The sequence below is a fragment of the Dermacentor albipictus genome, chromosome 10 (genome assembly GCF_038994185.2).
Source record: "Dermacentor albipictus isolate Rhodes 1998 colony chromosome 10, USDA_Dalb.pri_finalv2, whole genome shotgun sequence".
NCBI lineage: Eukaryota > Metazoa > Arthropoda > Arachnida > Ixodida > Ixodidae > Dermacentor > Dermacentor albipictus.
Genome location: NC_091830.1, coordinates 21,453,617 through 21,475,080, shown reverse-complemented (window position 1 = coordinate 21,475,080; position 21,464 = coordinate 21,453,617). Strand labels below are relative to the sequence as shown.

At 45.7% G+C, this 21,464-nt stretch overlaps 1 protein-coding gene across 1 annotated transcript in view; it reads left to right on the top strand.

The window, feature by feature from the left end:
• The window catches only part of LOC135919683 (potassium channel subfamily K member 12-like), a 118,589-nt gene extending 97,649 nt beyond the window's left edge, over nucleotides 1–20,940 (top strand). Inside the window, exons 2-5 of the mRNA XM_065453533.2 lie at nucleotides 8,952–9,148; nucleotides 11,169–11,480; nucleotides 15,704–15,876; nucleotides 16,368–20,940. Coding sequence (XP_065309605.2) covers nucleotides 8,952–9,148; nucleotides 11,169–11,480; nucleotides 15,704–15,876; nucleotides 16,368–16,755 — 1,070 coding nt within the window. The 3' untranslated portion in view covers nucleotides 16,756–20,940. The remainder of the gene's footprint in view (nucleotides 1–8,951; nucleotides 9,149–11,168; nucleotides 11,481–15,703; nucleotides 15,877–16,367) is intronic.
• The last annotated feature ends 524 nt before the right edge of the window (nucleotides 20,941–21,464 follow it).

Here is a 21,464-nt window from a genome sequence, read left to right as displayed (position 1 = left end):
CTATTAGGTGCAATTCACAGAATTGTGATATCATTTTTGATTGTTGAGTCACGGAGTTTTAAACTTGATAGTTTCGTTTTCTGAAAATTTTCGATTTGGGCAATTTTTAATAAATAATTGACCACCTAAATCAAAAATTCGAAAGCAGTAGTCACTAGAATTAAGCTTTTTCTTTTAAATGCAACAAACCTCCTCAAATGTGGTCAAGTGGTTGGAGGGAAAAACGAATTCCCCTTCTACATATATTTAAATAGGAGAACCCGAGCTGAAGCTTCCTCCAACAAAATTTCTGGCTACGCCACTGGCCCCATATATATATATATATATATATATATATATATATGGGGCCAGTGGCGTAGCCCCCCCCCGAATAAAATTTCTGGCTACGCCACTGCGAGCTGATGATGCATTGTGGTACAAAATGAAAGCGAGGGCTTTGTGACCCGTAATGACTGGTGTTGGCCACCCGGTAATCGGTCCTCAAGGAGGCCGGCGCATTTTGCACCCGCCCCCATGAGGGCCGATAATCTCGTCTGAATGGCGGAGCAGTACATATATATACTATATATACGAGAAGCGGTATGAGCCTTGGAATAGAAGATGAAGAAGCGCAGGAGTCTGGGTTCAGGAGAAGAGAAGAGGGAAGTGAGAATAAAATGTAGACAAGATGGACGCCAGTTCCACAGCAATGCTTTACGTTTACTGTGTCCTTTAAGTAGGAACGCTACATTATTTTGGCGCAGTCGACAGCGAACTCCAACATGTGGGTGAGATTTTTCCTTGAGGAGACCTCCGCGGACAAGATCATCTTTTCGAGATACCAAGCTGAAGATGAACCAGCGGTGGAACTACCTCGCGAACTCAACTCGGCAGAACTCATGAACCTGGTTTTAGAGAAGGCTTCCATGGACCCTGATGAACTACGTCGGAAGGGTGCTGTGAACGTGAACTTGCCTCTGGTGATCTTCGACGAATTAGTTCTTCAACCGATGCGTCGGAAGGACTCTGGATCACAGTCGTCGACGGAAGAGGTGAGCCTCGTTTTGAAAGCACTTCGGCTACAACAAGAACAGATTTCGCAACAAAACCAGCTGGTGACATCGCTTATAAGCTCTTTAAACGCTGAGAAGCCAGTGACTAAATTTGTAGAACCTGATGCATTCGACGGCATGTCATCAAGTCCAGAAGGTTGGCTTGAATTCTATGAATATGCCGCTGGAAAGAACAACTGGCACTCTAATGAGGACAAGATTACTAACATGCGTAGTTACTTAAGCGGTATTGCACGGAAGTGGTATGATTTGCACATTATTGAAGAGGCTGGCAACTCTTGGAATCAGTGGAAAGAAAAATTCTTGACGACATTCCGAAGCAACCCAGTGCAAAGGTGGGACGCCGCGCTTAATTTCAAATTCAAGCAAGGCTCCCTCGTAGAGTATTTCTTTGACAAATGCCGCCTTTTAAAGCTGGCCGAGCCTATGCTTCCTCCGTCTGCCGTAGTAGCACTAATAATGCACGGACTGCACGCGCAAGTCCTGAAGCAAGTGCAACTACGGTCACCTAAAACTATGGACGGGCTCCTGGAGTGCCTTCACGACATATCATTTACTTCAGAAGAAAATATAAACGCTAGCTCAAGCGGTCACTTCACACGGTCCGGCACGGATTGGTCAAGCCGTAATCAGCGAGAACCGCGCCGCCTTGCAGGCGGCACAGAGAGCTTGGGTTGGCGCGCTCCCAGAGGTCGGGTGCATAACATCGACAGCGACCCTGTTCCCCTACTTTCGGACGCTGAAGAGGCTCCGACGACAAAAAACTGATAAACAAGGGTGATCAGTCCGACCCGATGACCACAACTGAGACTGTTTATTTAACTTGCTCTAGCCTACTTCACATCCCTGTGAAAGTGGGAAACAGACACATGATGGCTTTGGTTGACAGCGGTGCTTCTGTGTCTATAATAAATGCCAAGCTGGTAGATGCAAGTCACCTGCATAGTGGAAGAGTACTACGGGTGCAAGGCTACGATGGAAAAGTGACAATGCATAATCAGTGGGCCTCAGTAAACATCGAGTTCCAAGGTCATGAAATAGCGAGTGAAGTACTGGTGATTGAGGGGGTGACGTATGACTTTCTGCTATCCAGACCAGATATAAAGAAACTAAAAATCAACGTATACTGGGACGATGCGGTTTTAGTGGAAGGACTATCAAGGCAAGAGACACAGCCGGATAGAAAGGATAACCTGCGAGTTGTCAATTGCGCGGAGGATATTGCAACGACCTATCCTGAACTAGTATGCATAGGAAGCTATCCACCGGCGATGACGTCACACAAGGTGCCTTTCGAACTCACCGACAAGACCGTCATCCGAAAATCACCTTACAACATGTCAAGAGAGCGCAAGATATGGTTGAAGAAGGAATTGCAGGAGATGCTAGACGCCAATATAATCCGGCCTTCGGTGTCACCCTTCGCCTCTCCCATAACTATTGCGCCGAAAGAAGATGGAACTTTCAGACTGTGCACAGATTACAGGGTTCTCAACCGACAGACAGAACTTATACCATTTCCCATGCCGAAGATAGACACGATTATAGATGAGACAGGTGGTTGCCGATGTTTTTCACGTATTGACTTGTGCAAAGGTTTCTGGCAGATCCCGCTAACCGAAGAAACAAAAATGTACACTGCTTTTATCACGCCCTTCGACCTGTACGAGTATAACCGGCTTCCTTTCGGCTGGAAAAACTCACCAGCATGGTTCCAGAAGATTATGAACGAAGTCCTGAAGCCTTTCCTAGGTGTCTTTTGTAACGTGTACATAGACGATATTATCGTCTTCTCCAAAACAGAGACGGAGCATCAGGCACACCTGTCCCAGGTATTAAATGCCTTGAGCTTGGCACACCTCAAGGTTAATTTTAAGAAAAGTGCGTTCTTTCAAAGAAAAGTGGTGTTTCTTGGAAGAGTCTTTGATGGGACTACCAAAAGCACGAAACAAGAGTCCGTCGAGAGGATATCCCAACTGGTAAAACCATATGACGTACACTCATTGCGTGTATTTTTGGGATTAGCAGGACATTTCAGGCCCTTCATAAAAGACTTTGCCATCAAAACAAGATGCCTCACGCGCCTAACACAGAAAGAAGTTCCATTTGAGTGGAATGAGGAATGTGAGAGAGTCTACCGTGATCTGGTGCACAGAATATCTGCTGACCCTATTCTACGCATACCAGATTTCACTTTACCCTTTGAACTGAATACCGACGCCTCACAATATGGGACAGGTGCAGTCTTGTACCAGAAATGTCCAGAAGCATCCGGGCGAGAAAAGCGACACGTAGTAGGTTACTACAGCTACACCCTCAAGCCACCGGAAGTCAACTACACCACTACTGAAAAGGAAGCTCTTGCAGTCCTCAAAGCAATTCAGTACTTCCGTACGTACCTAGAAGGTGCGAAGTTTACTTTGTTCACCGATCACCAAGCCCTCACTCATCTCTTGAATATGACCCAACCTAAGGGACGTATCGCCAGATGGGTGAACTATTTGCAGCAGTTCGATTTCACCATCTCCCACAGACCTGGACCCCTTTTGACTGATGCAGATGCATTGTCTAGACTGATGATACAGGCCAACAACGAACAATCGGCAGAAATCAATGAAATGAAATTGTGGGAAGGCACTGAACAATTGATTTTTAGGGAAGGTCGCTATCAAGTCCCGCCAACGCTGGTTTCCAGGGTGCTTTATTTGTACCACGATAGCCCAGAATCTGGAGGACACGACGGATTTTGGCGCACCTACAACAAGCTAGTCAAGAGATTTACGTGGCCTCACATGAAAGACGACGTCAATCGATACGTTCGTTCATGCCACATTTGTCAAATTAACAAAGTGAAATATAAGCAGCCTACGGACGCCATGATAATACCTTGCCACTCAAACGTGCCTTTTGAAGTTATACACCTGGATTTCGCCGAGCTAAATAAGAAACGAGAAGGAGTCCGAAAAACGCAAGCTTTTCTTCTGGCCATAGATGAATGCACCAGGATGGTCGCGGCACGGGCAGGAAAAGAAGATGCGAATAGTGTCATCGCCCTTCTCGAACGGGATATATTTAGGACAACCAAGACAATTGTATGTGACAACGGTCCAGCGTTCAAGAGCGAAAAGCTAGCAAGATGGGCTCGACACCATAATATGTCAATCCAGTTCTGTGGGCCATACCATCCCGCAGCGAATGGGCTTGCAGAGCGTGCTATACGAGATGTTAAACAATACATCAGGATGTACGATAGTTTCCCTGGTGGTTGGAAATGCTCTTTAGAAGCAGCTGTAAGACATCACAATCGCTCCTACACCAGCGGCTTGGGATGCAGCCCGCAATTCGCTTCTTCAGGAGAAACCCCTATTCTTCAGGCGGACCGTGAACTTGGGCTGTTAGAAAATCTCCAGATCGTCGAGGAAAGGAAACAGAAATCGCAGGAGGAGAGGTACCGTAAACGAATGAAAAAAAATTTTGACAAGAGACATTGCTCAGATATTCCAGACATTCAAGTCACCGACTTCATTCTAGTTAGGAAAGGAGTAAGAGAATCCAATGCCAAATTTTATGGTCCTTACTCTGTGACAAAGACGGCCACTCAGAAAGGAATATTGAAGACTGTGTGGTACATTGGCGAACGTGGCTCAGTTGAATGTGCTTCGATTGGAAACGTTTTCAAGTATTACCCCAGGAGGGGTTAGCAAAAGAAACCTGGAAGGGTGAAGCGGTATGAGCCTTGGAATAGAAGATGAAGAAACGCAGGAGTCTGGGTTCAGGAGAAGAGAAGAGGGAAGTGAGAATAAAATGTAGACAAGATGGACGCCAGTTCCACAGCAATGCTTTACGTTTACTGTGTCCTTTAAGTAGGACCGCTACAATATATATATATATATATATATATATATATATATATATATATATATATATATATATATATATATATATGGGGCCAGTGGCGTAGCCCCCCCCGAATAAAATTTCTGGCTACGCCACTGCGAGCTGATGATGCATTGTGGTACAAAATGAAAGCGAGGGCTTTGTGACCCGTAATGACTGGTGTTGGCCACCCGGTAATCGGTCCTCAAGGAGGCCGTCGCATTTTGCACCCGCCCCCATGAGGGCCGATAATCTCGTCTGAATGGCGGAGCAGTATATATATATATATATACATATGTGTGTGTGTGTGTGTGTGTGTGTGTGTGTGTGTGTGTGTGTGTGTGTGTGTGTGTGTACGCACAGTCATATCAAAAGTCAACAAACAATGACACCAAAGGCAGCATGGCGGAAATTGTCTGTAGTTCTTAACTGAATTACAGCAACTATAAATGAATGGAAATGGATGAAAAACAACTGACCTCAGGCGGGACACGAACCCGCGTCTTCGCAATACGGGTGGGATGCTGTTACCAATCGAGCTACCGCGGCGCCATTTCGTTATCCGCTTTCTGGGTATCTATAGGTTTAGCCACTAGAATTAACACTGGGAGTGTTAGCCAGCGCCACCACTCACGGCCTCGGCGGCGGATGTGGCACATCTTTTCTGCGTCACGTCTACGTGAACTTTTTGGCTGAAGGCAGCTGGTCAATAAACCCGCACATGTGCTGCCTGAAGGCATCAGAGCTGTAATGCAAAAGGATAGACAGTTGGGCGAGTTGGTACGGTAACATGATTTTGGCTTCTAGGGCGAAGTGAAACACGGACACAGTCTGCTGCTTTCTGTGTCCGTGTTTCACTTCGCGCTAGAAGCCGAAATCATGCATCAGAGCTGCAGTATTCGAGAGCCTCGCTGTGTAATGAACGAGAAGAAAGGAAACCGAGAGGCCGTATTTTATTTATCACAGCATAAGAAGCCAACAGTGACACAAAAGTTAGCATAGAGCAATTTATCTGCACTTCCTAATTGAATTTTAAAAAATGATAAGAAAAGGTAAGAGCATCGCACGCGTAATGCGAAGACGTGGTTTGCTATCTCACCTGCGGCCAGTATTGTTATCATCCACTTTCAGTTCTATTGATTTATCATTTTTCGAATTCACCTAAGAACGGCACATAAATTCCTTTATACTATCCTTGGTGTCAGTCTTTGTTGACTTCTAAGCATATGACTAATAAAAGATTGGGCCCCTCTGTTTCCTTTCTTCTGGTTCATTATATATATAAACTGCGAATATATACCACAGATGTAGTTAGGAATTCTGTAGACTACCTCTGAAACGTAAAGAACTTGAGCGATGCTATAAGGTAAACAGAACAAGTACTTCAATGTGTGTGTGTGTGTGTGTATATATATATATATATGCCATAAATCTGCTTCACGAGGACTTGCGGCTCTGACGAGCCAGCGAGAAAGTGAGACACTTGCAGCGTCAGCTAACAGCACCGGTGTAATACCGGGAGAAGCGGCACGGAGAACATCGGCGCGAACTCATTAGCCTCAGAAGACGCAGCGCCGGCGGATAAGCGTAAGGTCTTGGCCGAACTGGCTGGCTGATATTCCCTCGGGTGTCAAATTCGACGCGGTGCTTCTGAAGTCACCCGTCGTTAGAAGCTTGGCGTAAAAAAGCAGGGCACCTTTTCGACAGAAGAAGAAAAAAAATTCTCTCACCCGCGCTGGCTCACAAAGAACTTTCTGTTTTTTATTTTGGATACACCGATAGAGAAGCTTCACGATGGCAAACAAGTACAAAGTGCGAACAAGTACGAAGTACGAAGTACGAAGTAACAAGTACGAAGCTAGCGCCCAGGCGCAAGTTGCAAAACAAATGTCAGCGCTTACGAGTACCGTCAGAAAGGACTTCATTCCTCACTGGCCATTTCGGATGCTCTATCTACCGTCGAGCCCCAACATGCTGGTGGCGCTGCGACGGCCGGGCGTGTTTTGCTTTGAATCCGTCACCACCTCCACGGCGCATGCGCACTCAAACTACGCGCATACACGAGGAGACAGGAACCGTTTCCTGCCACCAACGGTGCGTCGGACCTCGTCACGTCCGACTTCAGGAAGTTTCGCAGCAGGAAACGGAAGTGAGTGCGGTTGGCAACTCGGAATGACTGGCTGTAATTACGGCGCCTCGGGAATCATCTGGCACCAAGAAGGGTGCAGTGTGGGTCGGCTGCGACTTGCGCTGACCTGGATATTCCAAATTGACGGAACGTTTCTACACCGTCTGGGTATACGACATGCACATATACAAAGTATTGATTGAGGAAGAGACATGGCGGCATCTGCGCCACGAATGCAAAGGACCACTTTTGAAACCACGCATTTTCATTACACGTACCGTGCTATTGAAGTGCGAAGAAGAAATTATGTTAAGGAATTGTGCACATTGCATAAGCCTTTACCCCTAACTTTCTTGTGCTTGAAACTGGGCTATCTCTATCTCTCTCTCTCTCTTTCTCTCTCTCACTCACTCTCTTTATTTCTGTATCCCTTTCCCCCAGTGCAGGGTAGCGAACCGGACAAGCGTCCGGCTAACCTTGGTGCCTTTCCTCTCTTCTCTACCTCTCCCTTTGCGTTTCTCTTTAAACTTGCACTCATGTGACCGGCGGAAGTTCTCAAATTTTTAGACGACACTGGATTTTAAAACCAACTCGAGTAATGGAACTACGTTTACTTTCATCTTTCCTTATTATATATCGTGTCGGGGTTGTTGTGGCATATTAGTTGCGTTTGCGCCGTTAACCCGACTTAACTACGAACCCAAATGAACGCTGTAAAGCACTACTGATTTAACTTTTTAACTTTTTGAAGAACGGATGTCTCGTGTAGATAGCATAGATACCCTTATTGGCGAGCATATTTATCCCCCTGCCGATCTTTCTTTTTATGGACAATACAATGCAATAGCATTTCACAGTACTTGTAAAATCTGACAACAGACTCCTCGCGAATAAGATTTCGGACTGACAAACGCGCCGTCCAATTCGCTTCGCCATTATCTGTAAGGAGTTGGAGTGCGTTACATGGAGTTCCTTCTTTCATCGTTCCTAGCGGCGTAATTTATGCGGTACGCCAAGTGTCCGCCATTCATGGATATAGATCAGTCTCCAAAAAGGAGATGACCTTCTTGGGAATTGTATAAGACACTTTCATAAAATTCCTCACAAAGGTGCACTAGAATTCGTCTGATACCAGAGAATCGACTCTTTTGTGTAGTGCTGTCTGTGATGTCACTTGTTCCCTCTGGTATGCCCCATTTCTATCGTTTCATTTTCTTCGTCTCCGCTTGCAGCGCATAAGAGTACTGTTCTCTGGAGGAAAGAATCGTTCGCCTGCGTTTCTTTGTTTATGAGTCCTCACTCTGCCTGTATGTATATATATATATATATATATATATATACACACCAGACATTCCGTTGGCTTTCTGTGGGCACGAAGAACAGAATGGAGCCCCTATTCCGCATCCCTTTGTATATATATATATATATATATATATATATATATATATATATATATATATATATATATATATATATATATATATATATATATATACATATATATATATATATATATGTATATAACTGCTTCAACTTGTCCATTGTACACTTGTGGCAACCATAAAAAGCGCGAAGTTGAGCGTTTCACCTTCCATATATATGTGCGGGTGTGTGTGCGTGTGTGTGTGTGTGTGTGTGTGTGTGTGTGCGTGTGCGTGCGTGTGTGTGTGTGTGTGTGTGTGTGTGTGTGTGTGTGTGTGTGTGTGTGTGTGTGTGTGTGTGTGTGTGTGTGTGCGTTTGCGCGCGTGTGCGCGGAGTGATCAACTTCGCTCAAAATTAGTGTTTGAGTAACGTTTGCTAAAGCCCTGTGTTCCGTCCCAAGAGGGTGAAGTAAAGGCTCTTCGTATCAGAAAAGAAATGCGTCCTTTTTTTGGCTCGTCTTCTTGTACTCGCAGGCTTCGGCATGACGACACCGTGCACGTGGGCCGGCCGCAGCCTGGTGCTGGCGTACGGCTTCCTGGGCTGCTCGGGCGCCATTCTATTCTTCAACCTGTTCCTGGAGCGCATCATCACGCTGCTTGCGTGCCTGCTCAAGGGTCTGCACGAGAGGGAGTTACGAAGGCGAGGGCTGCTCGATCGGAGGGACTCGCAGGCGAGTGTTTTATGCGTTGCATATTGCAATCACTCAGCTCAGCCCTTGGGCGCGGCCGGGCAGCCACCATTGAGGGCATGAGCCATTGGTCACTGCTGCGCGTCTCATATGTGGGTCTATTCTCTTTTAAGTTTGCTATGTTTGTTATTAAGTTTCTTCTATTTTTATGCGTTCCATATTGCAATCACTCAGTTGAGCCCTTGGACGCGGCCGGGCAGCCACCATTGACCTTTAGCGCAACCACGTGACGTGACGTCACGACAGCCGGAGGTAAAGCTGGGCCCCAACTCGCGCAATATGCAACGCATTCTTGGCTTAACCAAGCTAAGCCTGGCCATTTTTTCTTCTACCACCGCGGTACCGTGACATTCTCAAGGCATAGCCGGGGCCAACTCCTGAAAGCAGGCGAAATAATATTCCTATACCACTTTACGGCACGTCCGTAACGCGTAGAGACGGGAAGGCAGCGGTGTGGAATACAAAGTAAATAGAGGTAACGGATATTTTAGTTGACGCTAAAAAGAAGTAGAATTGAGCGGCCTACGTAACAATGCATACGACCAGTAAATAGTGATCTAATGTGGTTACATAGTACATGCACACAGAATAAAAGCGCACTCGAGTGTGACAAGGATTAGCTGGTGGGATGGAATTAGAAAAATATGCACCTGTGATGAGGTCCACTGGAGCTAGACAAGGGTAATTGGAGGTCCCTTGGACAACACTTCATTATCTGGTGGACATAAAAAGGCTAATGATTTTGATCGTAGTATGTGCATCTTTACAAAGAAAGTAAAACAATGAAAATGGATAAGGGTACACATAACGTTGAAACACACTAATGATAAGGGTACTCAAATCACAGCGAACCTTCTTTTCTCTCCCTTCCCCCCAATTCGCGGGTGCTGTCTACTGCCTTGCACGATGGATCACGATGACTTAGGGCTGAAATTATCACTACTGATCGGCTGTGTGATAGTTAAGCTTGGCTGGTGGGCTCTGTTGAATGTAATGGTTCAAAACACACGATTTAGAACATCATTACATGTTGACTCGTAAGCGCGAAGGGAAGCAGCGTCTAGTGACGTCGATGAGCACAAAAAGCGAGCGGTGAATATTTCGCTCAGAAACGAGAAGCGAGGCCCAGTCAATATATTGTTGTGAACTTCTCAAACATGGCTCAATAATACTCAATACCTTCAACTATATGGAAACAGCATTTAGTCAACGACTTTTTTCTTGTGAACTACGCAATAACGTTATTGTTGAATTATTGCTGTGTGTTCTCAATAGTTGTTGAGGTATTGCTGAAAGGCCATTGAGTCAACAACTCATCAACAATATGCCAGCAACATTTCAATAGCCATCCTTATTTGGCAGCAAAGAATTGTTTGGAACGCGAGCTCAGAGTTGCTCAATTTCGCCAGGAGACCACACCGAATGCGAACCATGTCGCTTACAAATGCACGCAACTACTTTCAGACACGCTACGCGAAGGGCGAGCTTTGTTTGGTGTATGATGTACTCTGGTTCACCATCTATGATAGACGGTGAAAAATGGACTCTGGTTCCTGTCTGGCCTGTCTGCGGTGTTAGAGGGGCGCAATTTTACGTCGAACGAGTCATTTTTAGGTGAAAACGTGATTTTGTCGTCTGGGCTACGCTTGCGAATGCTCGCTGAACAAGAAGCGCGTTCCTGGCTTGCATCAAAGCAGAAGTCGTTTAACCTATTCGCGCAGCGCGTAGGATGCGCGCAATTCTTGCGAGGCTAAGCTATTGTTTATAAAATGATGGAAAACCTGGAGGCCAAAAAATGACTTCAAAAGTGATGGACAACTTCTAAAGTGATCCTATTGTTATTACAAGAAATTAATATGGTATTTTGTTTCGTGTTACGGAGGTCGTAGCAAATGAGCATGAGACCAGATTATCTCGGGTTTACAAAACATATGCTTCACAACTACTTCGTTTTTTGTCTTTCTCTCTCTCTCTCTCCGACTTCAATGCCCACAAATCGCAGCTTTCTTTCGATGACCGGCTGGACGATTGGAAGCCCTCAGTGTACTGGGTGATGCTGTGCCTGTTCGTGGCGACTGCACTGCTCTCGGCCTCGGCGTCGGTGCTCTACGCCCGCACCGAGCAGTGGGGATACCTGGAGTCCTTCTACTTTTGCTTCGTCGCCTTCTCAACCATCGGCTTCGGAGATCTGGTGCCCGGGCAGAAGCTCGCTTTCAGGGCGTCCTCGGCGACGGCAAACGTCACTACAGAGGACGACGAAGACGTCTCCAGCGAGGCCGAGGCCGCCGATGCCACTGGACTTCTGGAGCTGCAGGTATTTTTATGCGAAGCATACTAGCCGCACAACCACGCTCTTCCTTGCTGCGCCGCGCGCGGCCGCGTAGCTACCATATGACGTCATAACAGCTGCAAAAGCGGAGGCTCAACTCGTGCGCTCGCTTGCGGCCGCGTAGCTACATAGCCGAGTCTCAGCTCGTGCGCTCGCCTGCATGAGTTGTTTCTTCGTCTAGCCGAACCAAATATAGCCAAGCAACAGCAGTTCACCAGGCAAAACAGTGGTTCAACAACAACCAGGCTAGTATGCTTCGCATCCTGGGCTTAACCTTAGCTAAGCCATAGCCATTTTTTTTCTTTCCTAATAACATAATTTCAAAGGAGAGGTTGGTGCCTCTTGGATGGCACGGGCTACTTTTCATTGCATGGCGAACTGACAGTGCAATGACGAAAAGCACCTAAAAATGTTTAATAAATAAACGCTCATATTGCCCATTTGTAAAGTATTCGGTATGACATATGGGAACATACACATACACATGCAGATGGTATCTGCGAAAATTATGCTGTTCGACCAATTAGACAGACTTATAGTAATATTTTTGAGCAGAATTACGTGACGTCAAAACAGACAAGGCGAAACGCTGTATTATCCTTGTGTTGTCTCTCTCTCGCATTGTATTGCATGTTCTGTTGTTACTTATTTGCTGTGAAAAATTTTACTATATTTGATCCTCATTTGTGCAATCCGACATGACAAATGTGAAAGTACAAATTTTGATGTGTTTTGTCTATTTGTTCAATGAAATTATGGGATATGCGACTGATGGCGCATATGAGATTCGTTATAGGGGCGAACAAAATTTTGCACAGTTATGGGAACTCTCAATATATAGCTTCTACCGTCCTCAACCTGAAGTTACCTTAAGCGACTTTCTGAATTTTCCTGTGGACGCCCCTGTAGTCTTCTGGCCCAAGCATTTTGAATGTGTTAGCTTGATGCGTCATACTTTCATACCATTGACTGTTGGCTCTTCACAGTCAGCTTTCTTAAATTATGTCACTAGAATTCTTACTCCATTATTCGGATTAGGTAGGGCGACTCTATTCACAACGTAAAACTGAGCCCAAAAAAGAGAAAGCGAGAAACAACACGCACAGCTCTCACTTCCAACTGATTTTTTTCATTATTCGCAGAATGCGCACTTACATACCGACTGTGCAATGTGATAACACAATACGAAATAAAGAAAGACGAATGGAAGCAAAATTGTCACCAATTGCGTTACAGAGAAACAGAAATTCTTTGACGTCACATGAACGGAGCCTGAAATGTTAAAATAATCTAACTTCTTATTTAAGCGAAATATCAGACATCCACTCAATGGTAGCAAGTGCTACAAGGGAAACCCACGCGGGATCCTCGAAAGAAAGGCCTCGCAGTTGAAGGAAAATTCGTCCTGGTCCGGGACTCGAGCCCGGGACCACCGTCTTTCCGGGGCAGCCACTCTACTGTCTGAGCTAACCAGGCGGCTAGCAGATGGCAGGGCGAACTTGAAACGAAGGCAAGAGGTTGACGTATTAGTCCTGCGGAAGCCCACAAGGAGCAGACAGGTATTTATTTAAGGGAAAATGAGACCTCCACCCTATGGCAGCAAGTGCCACAAGGGAAACTAATATGGGTTCCTCGAAAGAAAAGCCTCACAGTTGAAGAAAAATTAGTGGGATGGATGGGTGGACGTCATCATTGGGTGGATGTCTCATTTTGTCTTAACTAATTACTTCTCTTCTCCTTGTGGGTTTCCGCAGAACTATTGCGTAAACTAACTTGTCATCGGTATGCGCAATCAATGGCACCAAATCGCAACCACACTGAGCCATCTTGTTGACCCGAATTATTTCTTTTCCTGCCATTCCGCCATTCGGTATCTTCAGGACGACCATTCACCCGCCGTGGCTATAGTGTTGGGCTGCTGAGCACGAGCTAGCGGGATCGAATCCCGGCCGCGGCGGCCGCATATCGATGGGAGCGAAATGCGAAAGCACCTGTGTACTTAGATTTAGGTGCACGTTAAAGAACCTCAGGTGGTTGAAATTTCCGGAGTCCTCCACTACGGCGCACCTCATAATCAGAAAGTGGTTTTGGCATGTTAAACCCCATAAATTAATTTTTAAGGACGACCAATCAAACAGCCCAATCGTCTTTTTACGAATTTTATGAATTTTGGCTACTAAATTGCTGGCTACCACTACATTCAGCTCAAAGAAAAGAGAGCCTATCAAAAGAAAGCAAGGAGAAAGATGAACAAAGTGGCAGAATGCTAGCAGAAAAACAGGGAAAAGAGAATTGTATAGAATATGTTAAACTACTTTTGAAACATTCTACGCCCAGTAGGTACGTGTAATGTTATTCTGCACTGTTTATTAGAAGGAACATAAGAAGCAGGATCAGCAGAAGTGTCGACATGTTATGACAACCTAAAAACAAGTGCATGGAGCATCATCCACTAATCATTAAATGAAGTCTGTCTAAAACTTAGCAAAATGTAATTTTGTCACGGTCCACAAGAACGACCCTGAAAACTTTGACGGGTTCCTTTGTTTATTGAGACGGGCAGGAGGAAATTAATAAAAGTCACATTCTAGGCGAGTTGACATATGAAATAAAGTGCGGAGATGGAAAAGAGGCAGCACAAGATAAGATAGATGCGACGTTTGCTACTTTTACCATCACTTTTATTGCTGTTTTCTTTAAATAGGGTGCCCGAATTTTCTGTCCTCTCAACAACTTGCTTTTGTGGTCGTTTTTCTATGGTTACGCTACAGTTATGGAAAGTACGCGTTTTTTGCCATCGACTAGCATTGTCCTAGCCCCTTTCACTTTGCAGGAAGTGCCCGATATAGCCATTAAGGAAACTTAGAAACAGTGGGTGGGTATGGAAGAATATTTCGCACGGCCCCTCCATTAAGACCTACCTTTGAGTGCCCTATGATCGAGCCAGCACTTGAAGGGAATTCAGGAATCTAGAGTTGGGTGCCGAGTGGGTAAGCTATCACTTGGGAAGCGGATAAATTGTTAGATTATTCTGACATTCTCAATATCTTGGACAGTGACTCGGGAAGTTCAACTGCTTCAAATATGAAGAGACGAAACTCATGGGTTATCATGCTATAGCAATAGCATGAGCTATAGGCTTAGCAAAACCATGTCTCTCCCTACACGGTCTGATCAATCAGGCCACTATATTTTACAGCAATGAACACTGCTTATGGTCCTGTATGACACTATCGCATATAAATAAAAAGAAAAATATTCATGCAAAAATTCTTCCGGGAGTTGTATAAGTATGCGTAAGCATTGTGCCGCTTGCTCATCTCCACGCAGCCCGGTGTCATTATCCATGTCATGAAACTTGATCAGACCACTAATAACGACAGTGCAGTGGCGACACAATCTGGTGCAGACGGTGGCGCAAGGTGCATTGATAACGCGAGCAAAGTATGCTGCGGGTGGCGGCACCAGGTGCGGAAATGGCGTTCCAATCAATATAAGTCATTATCGCTCTTCAGTGCTTCATCCATCCACGTCGAAAAATTATGAACCATGACCAAACGCACTCAGGTGGAGGCTTCGTATGGCACCGTCATGCGGGCCGCATCTTGAAAGAGATCTGCGATGCTGACAAAGAGCGCCGACTGCTGATAGCTTCGCACGCTGTGTTGTCGCAGCCTAATTAGCGTTTAAGAGACGAGCGGGCCCGCATCTTGAAAGCGATCTGCGAAAGTGCCAGAGTGAGGAGTTTGCTGAGAGCTCCGTGAGCGATGTGTTATCACCGCTTCGCTGGCGTTGAAGCGAGACGCGGCGCTTCAATTAAATATCACTTAAATCAAAGTAAATTAGCTCACTGCTGCAGGCGCCATCTAGAAAGCGTAGAAGCGGTCATCTTACAGCATGGACAGAGGGAAGGTTTTCTTGTGCAATAAGCGTAGAAATGCCTACGTATTTAAAAACAACGTCCCTGTTATATTCAGGGGCACATTCTGGGTATGTCGGGCATGTTATTGGGCGTCCGCATTATGTGCTGTGCCGCATTGTAAGTGCGTTTACAATGTCGATCTGTATCAGTGTTTATTAGATTAAGCTTTGCCTTACCGGCCATTTTCTCCACCTGCCGTCATTTACTTTGCTTTTTGCCCGTGTTCAATTCTAATCCTTCCCATTTTTTTGCTCTTTCCTATCCTTTCTGTGCTTCTCTGGTGCAGGTGACAAGCTGGTACCACGTGGCAAACTTCCTCATTTTATCAGCGGGTTGCTGCTGTATCTACAGCCTCTTCAACGTCACATCCATCGTCATCAAGCAATTACTCAATTGGCTTATCCGCAGGCTTGACTGCACCTGCAGACTAAGGCGCAAGACGGGACAGAAACCAACCAGGTACACTTAGCTACATTCTTTTGTACTTCTTACTTATCGGGAATGAAAGACACCACAATAGGACAGAACACCAGGGAAAATAACACACATATATTCTGTTTACCAGGCTTTTTTTCATTGCTGCTGTCAATACTAAACTGTTTTAAACACACGTACCTAAGCATTGAACGTACCACTTCCAAGTTCGTTATCCTGCGAAACACTTAAATTTCACGATTACATGTTTGCACTTTTCTCTCATTCCTGAGTGACCCACACCGTACGCCTCATCGCCGCCAACGGGCGCCCTGTAGCTTTGCCCTTCTCAGTACCAAATACGCGCGAAGTATTTGAAAACGTCCGAAGTGAAATGCATCGATCTCTCGAATGAAAAGCGTCGTTTATAAAGCTTTCTCGGCAATTAACTGGTGACGCATCAGTAGAAAGCTCGTGGTGTTGCAATGCTCGAATGAAACCCAAATTTGAGCGGCACATCTTCCTTGCACATGCAGGTCCCGACGCAACGCCTTGACACCGGCTCAACTACGCGTGCAAGCCAAAGCCGCGGCCAGGAGCGGCGTCAAGTCGTCCCGGAGGTCGTCCGGAAAGACGGCTAATGACACGACTGCGGCCGCGGACTCCGACTCGGACGCCGACTCAACGTACGACTCGGACAACGAGCGAGGCCACACTGGCGAGCTGATTTGCATGTCGGACCTGCTCAGAGCCAACAAGGTCTCCCTGGCCATCATGCAAAAGCAGCTGTACGAGACAGCGCAGCGCGGTGGCGCTCCCATGCTGCTGCCACCGAGGGCGCTGCAGGACAAGGATGCATTCAAGCCCGGATCGGTCGGACCGCTGGCCATAGTGTCCCAAAAGTTCGGCGACGGCAACGTGTGACCAGGATGACAAGACAGCGTTCCCTTACCGACACCGTGCCAACAGGCGTCACACCTAACTGCAGGATGAAGACACGCTCAAGCCTGTTGCAGTCAGTCCAACGGTCACTGTCATAAAATGTTTGACCATTGCAAAGTATGACGAAAATGACCATTGAGGCCACATTTGCCACCACATACTTGAAAGACAAGGGCGCACGCAAGACTTCCCTCTAGTCGCAGTGTCGAAACGTTTGGAGATGGTCACGTATGATCGTAAGGACCACAAGTGCGTTGTCACCAACACGCGTCGTGCATAGTTGCAGAATTAAGGACGTGTTAGAGCCCTTTCAGTCAGTCCTTAGGCTATACTGTACCAAAAATCTTGTGACGGTAATTTATAACCAAGATAGCCAAAGGCGTCTCGTTGTCACCATATATAGTTGAAAAACAAGGACTTGTTTATGTGGGCCCTCTAGTTATAGCGTACCAACGGCTTAGCAACTGCTACATTTGACCAGAATGGTCGCAGTTGCCACATTTGTCACCAAGAGACGTTATGGCTGGTTGCAAAAGGGGAGGCGGAAATCTGTTGCAGACGGCCTGATTTCAAAAGCATGCTGAAGTGCTTTACTGTGATCATGTATGAGCAGAATGATTCGAAAGGCCACATTCTCCCCTTAGAAACGTCATGCCTGGCTGCAGCGCGAAGAACTCGTTCAGGCCGTGTCACTTGGCCCTTAGGCAATCGTAACCCAAAGTTCGGTGACGGCAATGAATGGCAGGAATGACGAGACACATCCTGCCTTTGTGACGATTACCCGTCACACCTACTTGCAGTACCAAGGACACGTTGACGTCGGCCTTTGGTTATGACGTCCTAAAGGTATGGCGAATGCTATGCCTGACCTCAAGAGATACGCTATATTTGGGGCCGATACACGTCACACATATAGTGTAGCAGAAGAACTAGGAGACGTTGCAGCAGAAAGATTAGAAAGCCTGATGCTTTCCGCGCTCTCAGCATGGTGTTCTAAAGGTTTGGTGATGGTCACTTATGGTCAAAACAATTAATTCCGCTGTGTTAGCCATCAGGAGCCAACCGGCCTGGTTCAACAAGGACAGATTGATGTTTGGTGGAGCCGGACTTGGTGGAGCGACCTAAATGAGCTATCATGGCCACAAGTAGATGCCTCGCGGAGTTGCAGAACAATGACACTCAAGCCTGGTTTATTCCGCCCTTTGAAGATAGTGTACCAGATGTTCAGCGATGGTGACGTATGGCCAGATTACCTATAGGTTGCCATACTTTCCATTCCGAAAGTTCGTTCCAGACCTGGAAGACCCAAGACTAGCTGCGCACATTGGCCCTGATCAACTTGTTTTGGGCTATCAAGCAGCAAATATTGCATGAAGTGACAGTACCACAGAATTTAGAATATCACGTTGGTGTTTGCGGAGAATCTAAATACACTTTTCCAGCATTTTTAGAAGCAGGACGTAGCTAGAAACGTATCATTGAGATCTAGTCATACCTGCAGAAAGAATGCAAGAGATGTCACCGATGTAATTTGGCTCTCGCTCATGATATAGCGACCGGCACCGCCACCAGCGCTCAGCGAAGACGCAACAGCAGGTTAAACTCCTATGGACTCCGAAACGCTTGTTTTTTCATAGCAATGACGCCCTAGCAACCACGGACATCACACTGAAGGAGTAACTCTCAATGAGTAAAGTGCGGACCTTAGTTCCAATAGTTCGAACTTCTCCAAGCCGAGATGACAGAAATAATGACGGAAGCATGCCCCATAGATACTACCCACAGCACAGTTGTTTGCTTATGCTGAGCGCTTGAAAAATTGTCCCATCCTAAGCAATGACGCCTGTTTAGCATTTGACAATATACAGCATTGTTTGACAAATATCATTTCGCCATCACCTTACGTGAAAGGTAACAAACCTACATACCGTTCTCGATCGCATTTGATGTGATACGGCCACGGGTTGTGAGTAATTCGGAGTACTTTAAATGGTACTAGTGGTACCAGTATCAAATCCCATTCTTTCGCGAAGTCAGTCACTAAAGGGAAGTTTAATTTATTCCGTAAGCAGGGTAATAAAAAAGCTAGCTACCCATGAGCATGTGCTTAGGTGTGCATTAGTTGGGGAGAAAGATTCAGAGGCACTGCAGCCTAGAGACCAATGTAAGGAGCCAATAAGCATTACCGTCTGTACCTTCTTACCGAGAGAGTGCACTGAAAATTGTGTCTTTCACTTTTAATGTGACACAGCCCTGGTTATTCAACATGTCGTAAATAATTTATGTCACAGCTACGCGATACCGCGGTAAAAAGGTGCGCACAAATGCGTTGGTCACGCAACTTGTTTCGGTTTACCCCAAAAAAGAAATATTACTTTTTATCTAAATAATATATCAATATCTGGCGCTAAAATACTACAATCCGAATGCGGCACACTGCAAAAATAACCCATTCGTCACATTCGTATCCCAAATAGTTCTCGTTATTCCGCTCTCGTGATGCGTAGTAGGGTTCATCCCTAGTGTTTTATTTTCCTCAAGTCAGTCGATTTGCCAAAACAAAACATAAACTGAATTCCGGTAAAAAGTAGCCACTATTAAAGTGGCAAACTGCACGACGTTGCAGTCCAATAAAGTGTAACTCAACGGACGTAAATTGGGGGCCGCACAGACTTCGTTGCTTTTGCAAATGAGTGATTGGCTCAGTGTCTAGGTTTGCAGTTGCGCTAATTTGAGGCTGACACCTGGATAGCCCTTGAACACAGTACCTCAAAGGCAGGATGACCAAACTGCCGACTGTGAATCTCGCTGTTATGTACCACAACGTGCAGAGAATAGTAAGCGTAGCTAAATCATAATGTTTCTGTTCACAGCAACGCTAGAAGCCGAGCCGGTTGACTATGGGAATTGAGAAAGGGAGGCTAACGGTAACAAGAACGGCAATGGTATAGAGCTAAAGTGGCGGTCTAGCATGAGTTTTTTGGGAAAGCAGTCGAATTGATATTCACCAATCGAAATTCAGAAGAAAGCGTACACATGTTTTACGGTGGGTTATTCACCATCTATGCAGACAGCCAGCTCAACTACTGACTTTCACTTATCGTTGAATGAAAGAACGGTTGGACAGAGCATTTATTATCGGAAAGCTGACTCTATTGTTGCATGAACTCCATAAAATCCTGCGAAAATAACAGAACTACGGACCTAAAGCGGCTGCAATTGAAACACGACAAAGTTTTCACAATTAAATCGATAGAGGAAGCGTGCAACAGTGGCATTTGCCTTCGTCAGGGCAACAACTCTTTATTGGAACATGGAATCGAGGCTGGTGGTTTAAGCCACTCTTGATGAACAACACTCAATGATGCAAATTTACATTTTTGTATCACTAAGGAAGTCTGTGAAAACAATGCGCCCAGAAAGTAAAATGAGAGAAGCTTTTCAAGACGTCAGGAGCTGTCCGAATCATTCCTGGCAAGAGACAACAGAGAGACGAAAGGCTGGAGAAAAAGAACAGCGTCAACAATAGCTGCAGGCAAGGTGACTTCCGGGAGAAGTGAGCAGGCGGAAGCGAGGCAGTATGCAAATACAACGGTCAGGCAAAGGCGTGACGTTAAGACTACATCTTTCCAAAGGAGAGACTCTTGAAGGACCCCGAGGACAATCCATTTGTTGTGCGAGTGCTCCATGTATTGCACATGTGCTTCAAACGAAAGCGATGGTTCACAGGAAGACGAAAAACCGGAGGTAATCAATAATGGGTGAAGGAGGAAAACCTACCTCCTTATATTAGAACGTTACCTCCATCGACCCAACGCCTCGGCTGAACTGCATGAATGGTGGTGCTGTCTTTATACTGCTTTCCCACTGGGCGTCACTGATTAGCTACGAATATTTCTGAATAAAACTGATTGACTGACATGTCCTCGATATCTACTCGAATGCACTGGAGTTAAAGTGTGCCTCTGAAGAAACTCCTTTTCGAACGGAATAGCTGAGGAGTGTTATTGAAGCACGGTAGGATAGTTTCCAGTCCATGTCCATTTGGGAATACGAGTATTGGCCGGGAGCCAACGTATCAACAGGGTCACTTGTCCTCTTCAAATCTAAAGAAAGTTCTCCGGTGATTCCCTACAAGGAGCTGAGAGTGGCAATAACTCCAACGCATTCGAGTAGATGCCTAGAGTACCTCATTACAAAAAAAAATGGAGGACGCTTAAGGTTCGCCTTCAAGAGTGGATCGCAATTGCATTAAAAAATTCCTGACTGCTTGTCACGGTTCCCGGCAACTGCAGCTTATGTAACCACATTGTTTATCAGGAAACGCTGGCGACAGACGCTATGCACGAAGGCAAGCTTTCTGGCAGAAGCACGGCCTCTTGCGTGAGCTGATCCCGGAGGTAGTCCAAGGCCGATCCAAAAAAAAGCACATCATTTTCATGTTTTTGTTATTGTTTCGCACTTTTAATATTTAAGCCTGCGAACATTTAGTATGAAAGGGATTAGCTTTCGGTGTTTTGTTTAATGGCATTTGCTTGTAGACTACCATCCGCAAAATTGCGAGAAACAACTTTCTCCAGAATGTAATTCAAGGTATGAGCAACTTTAGTGATAGAATGGCGTGGCAATATAAGCCGTATGTACGGCATGTCATATATCTAGGTGAGGCATATACTCGTACCTAAATATAT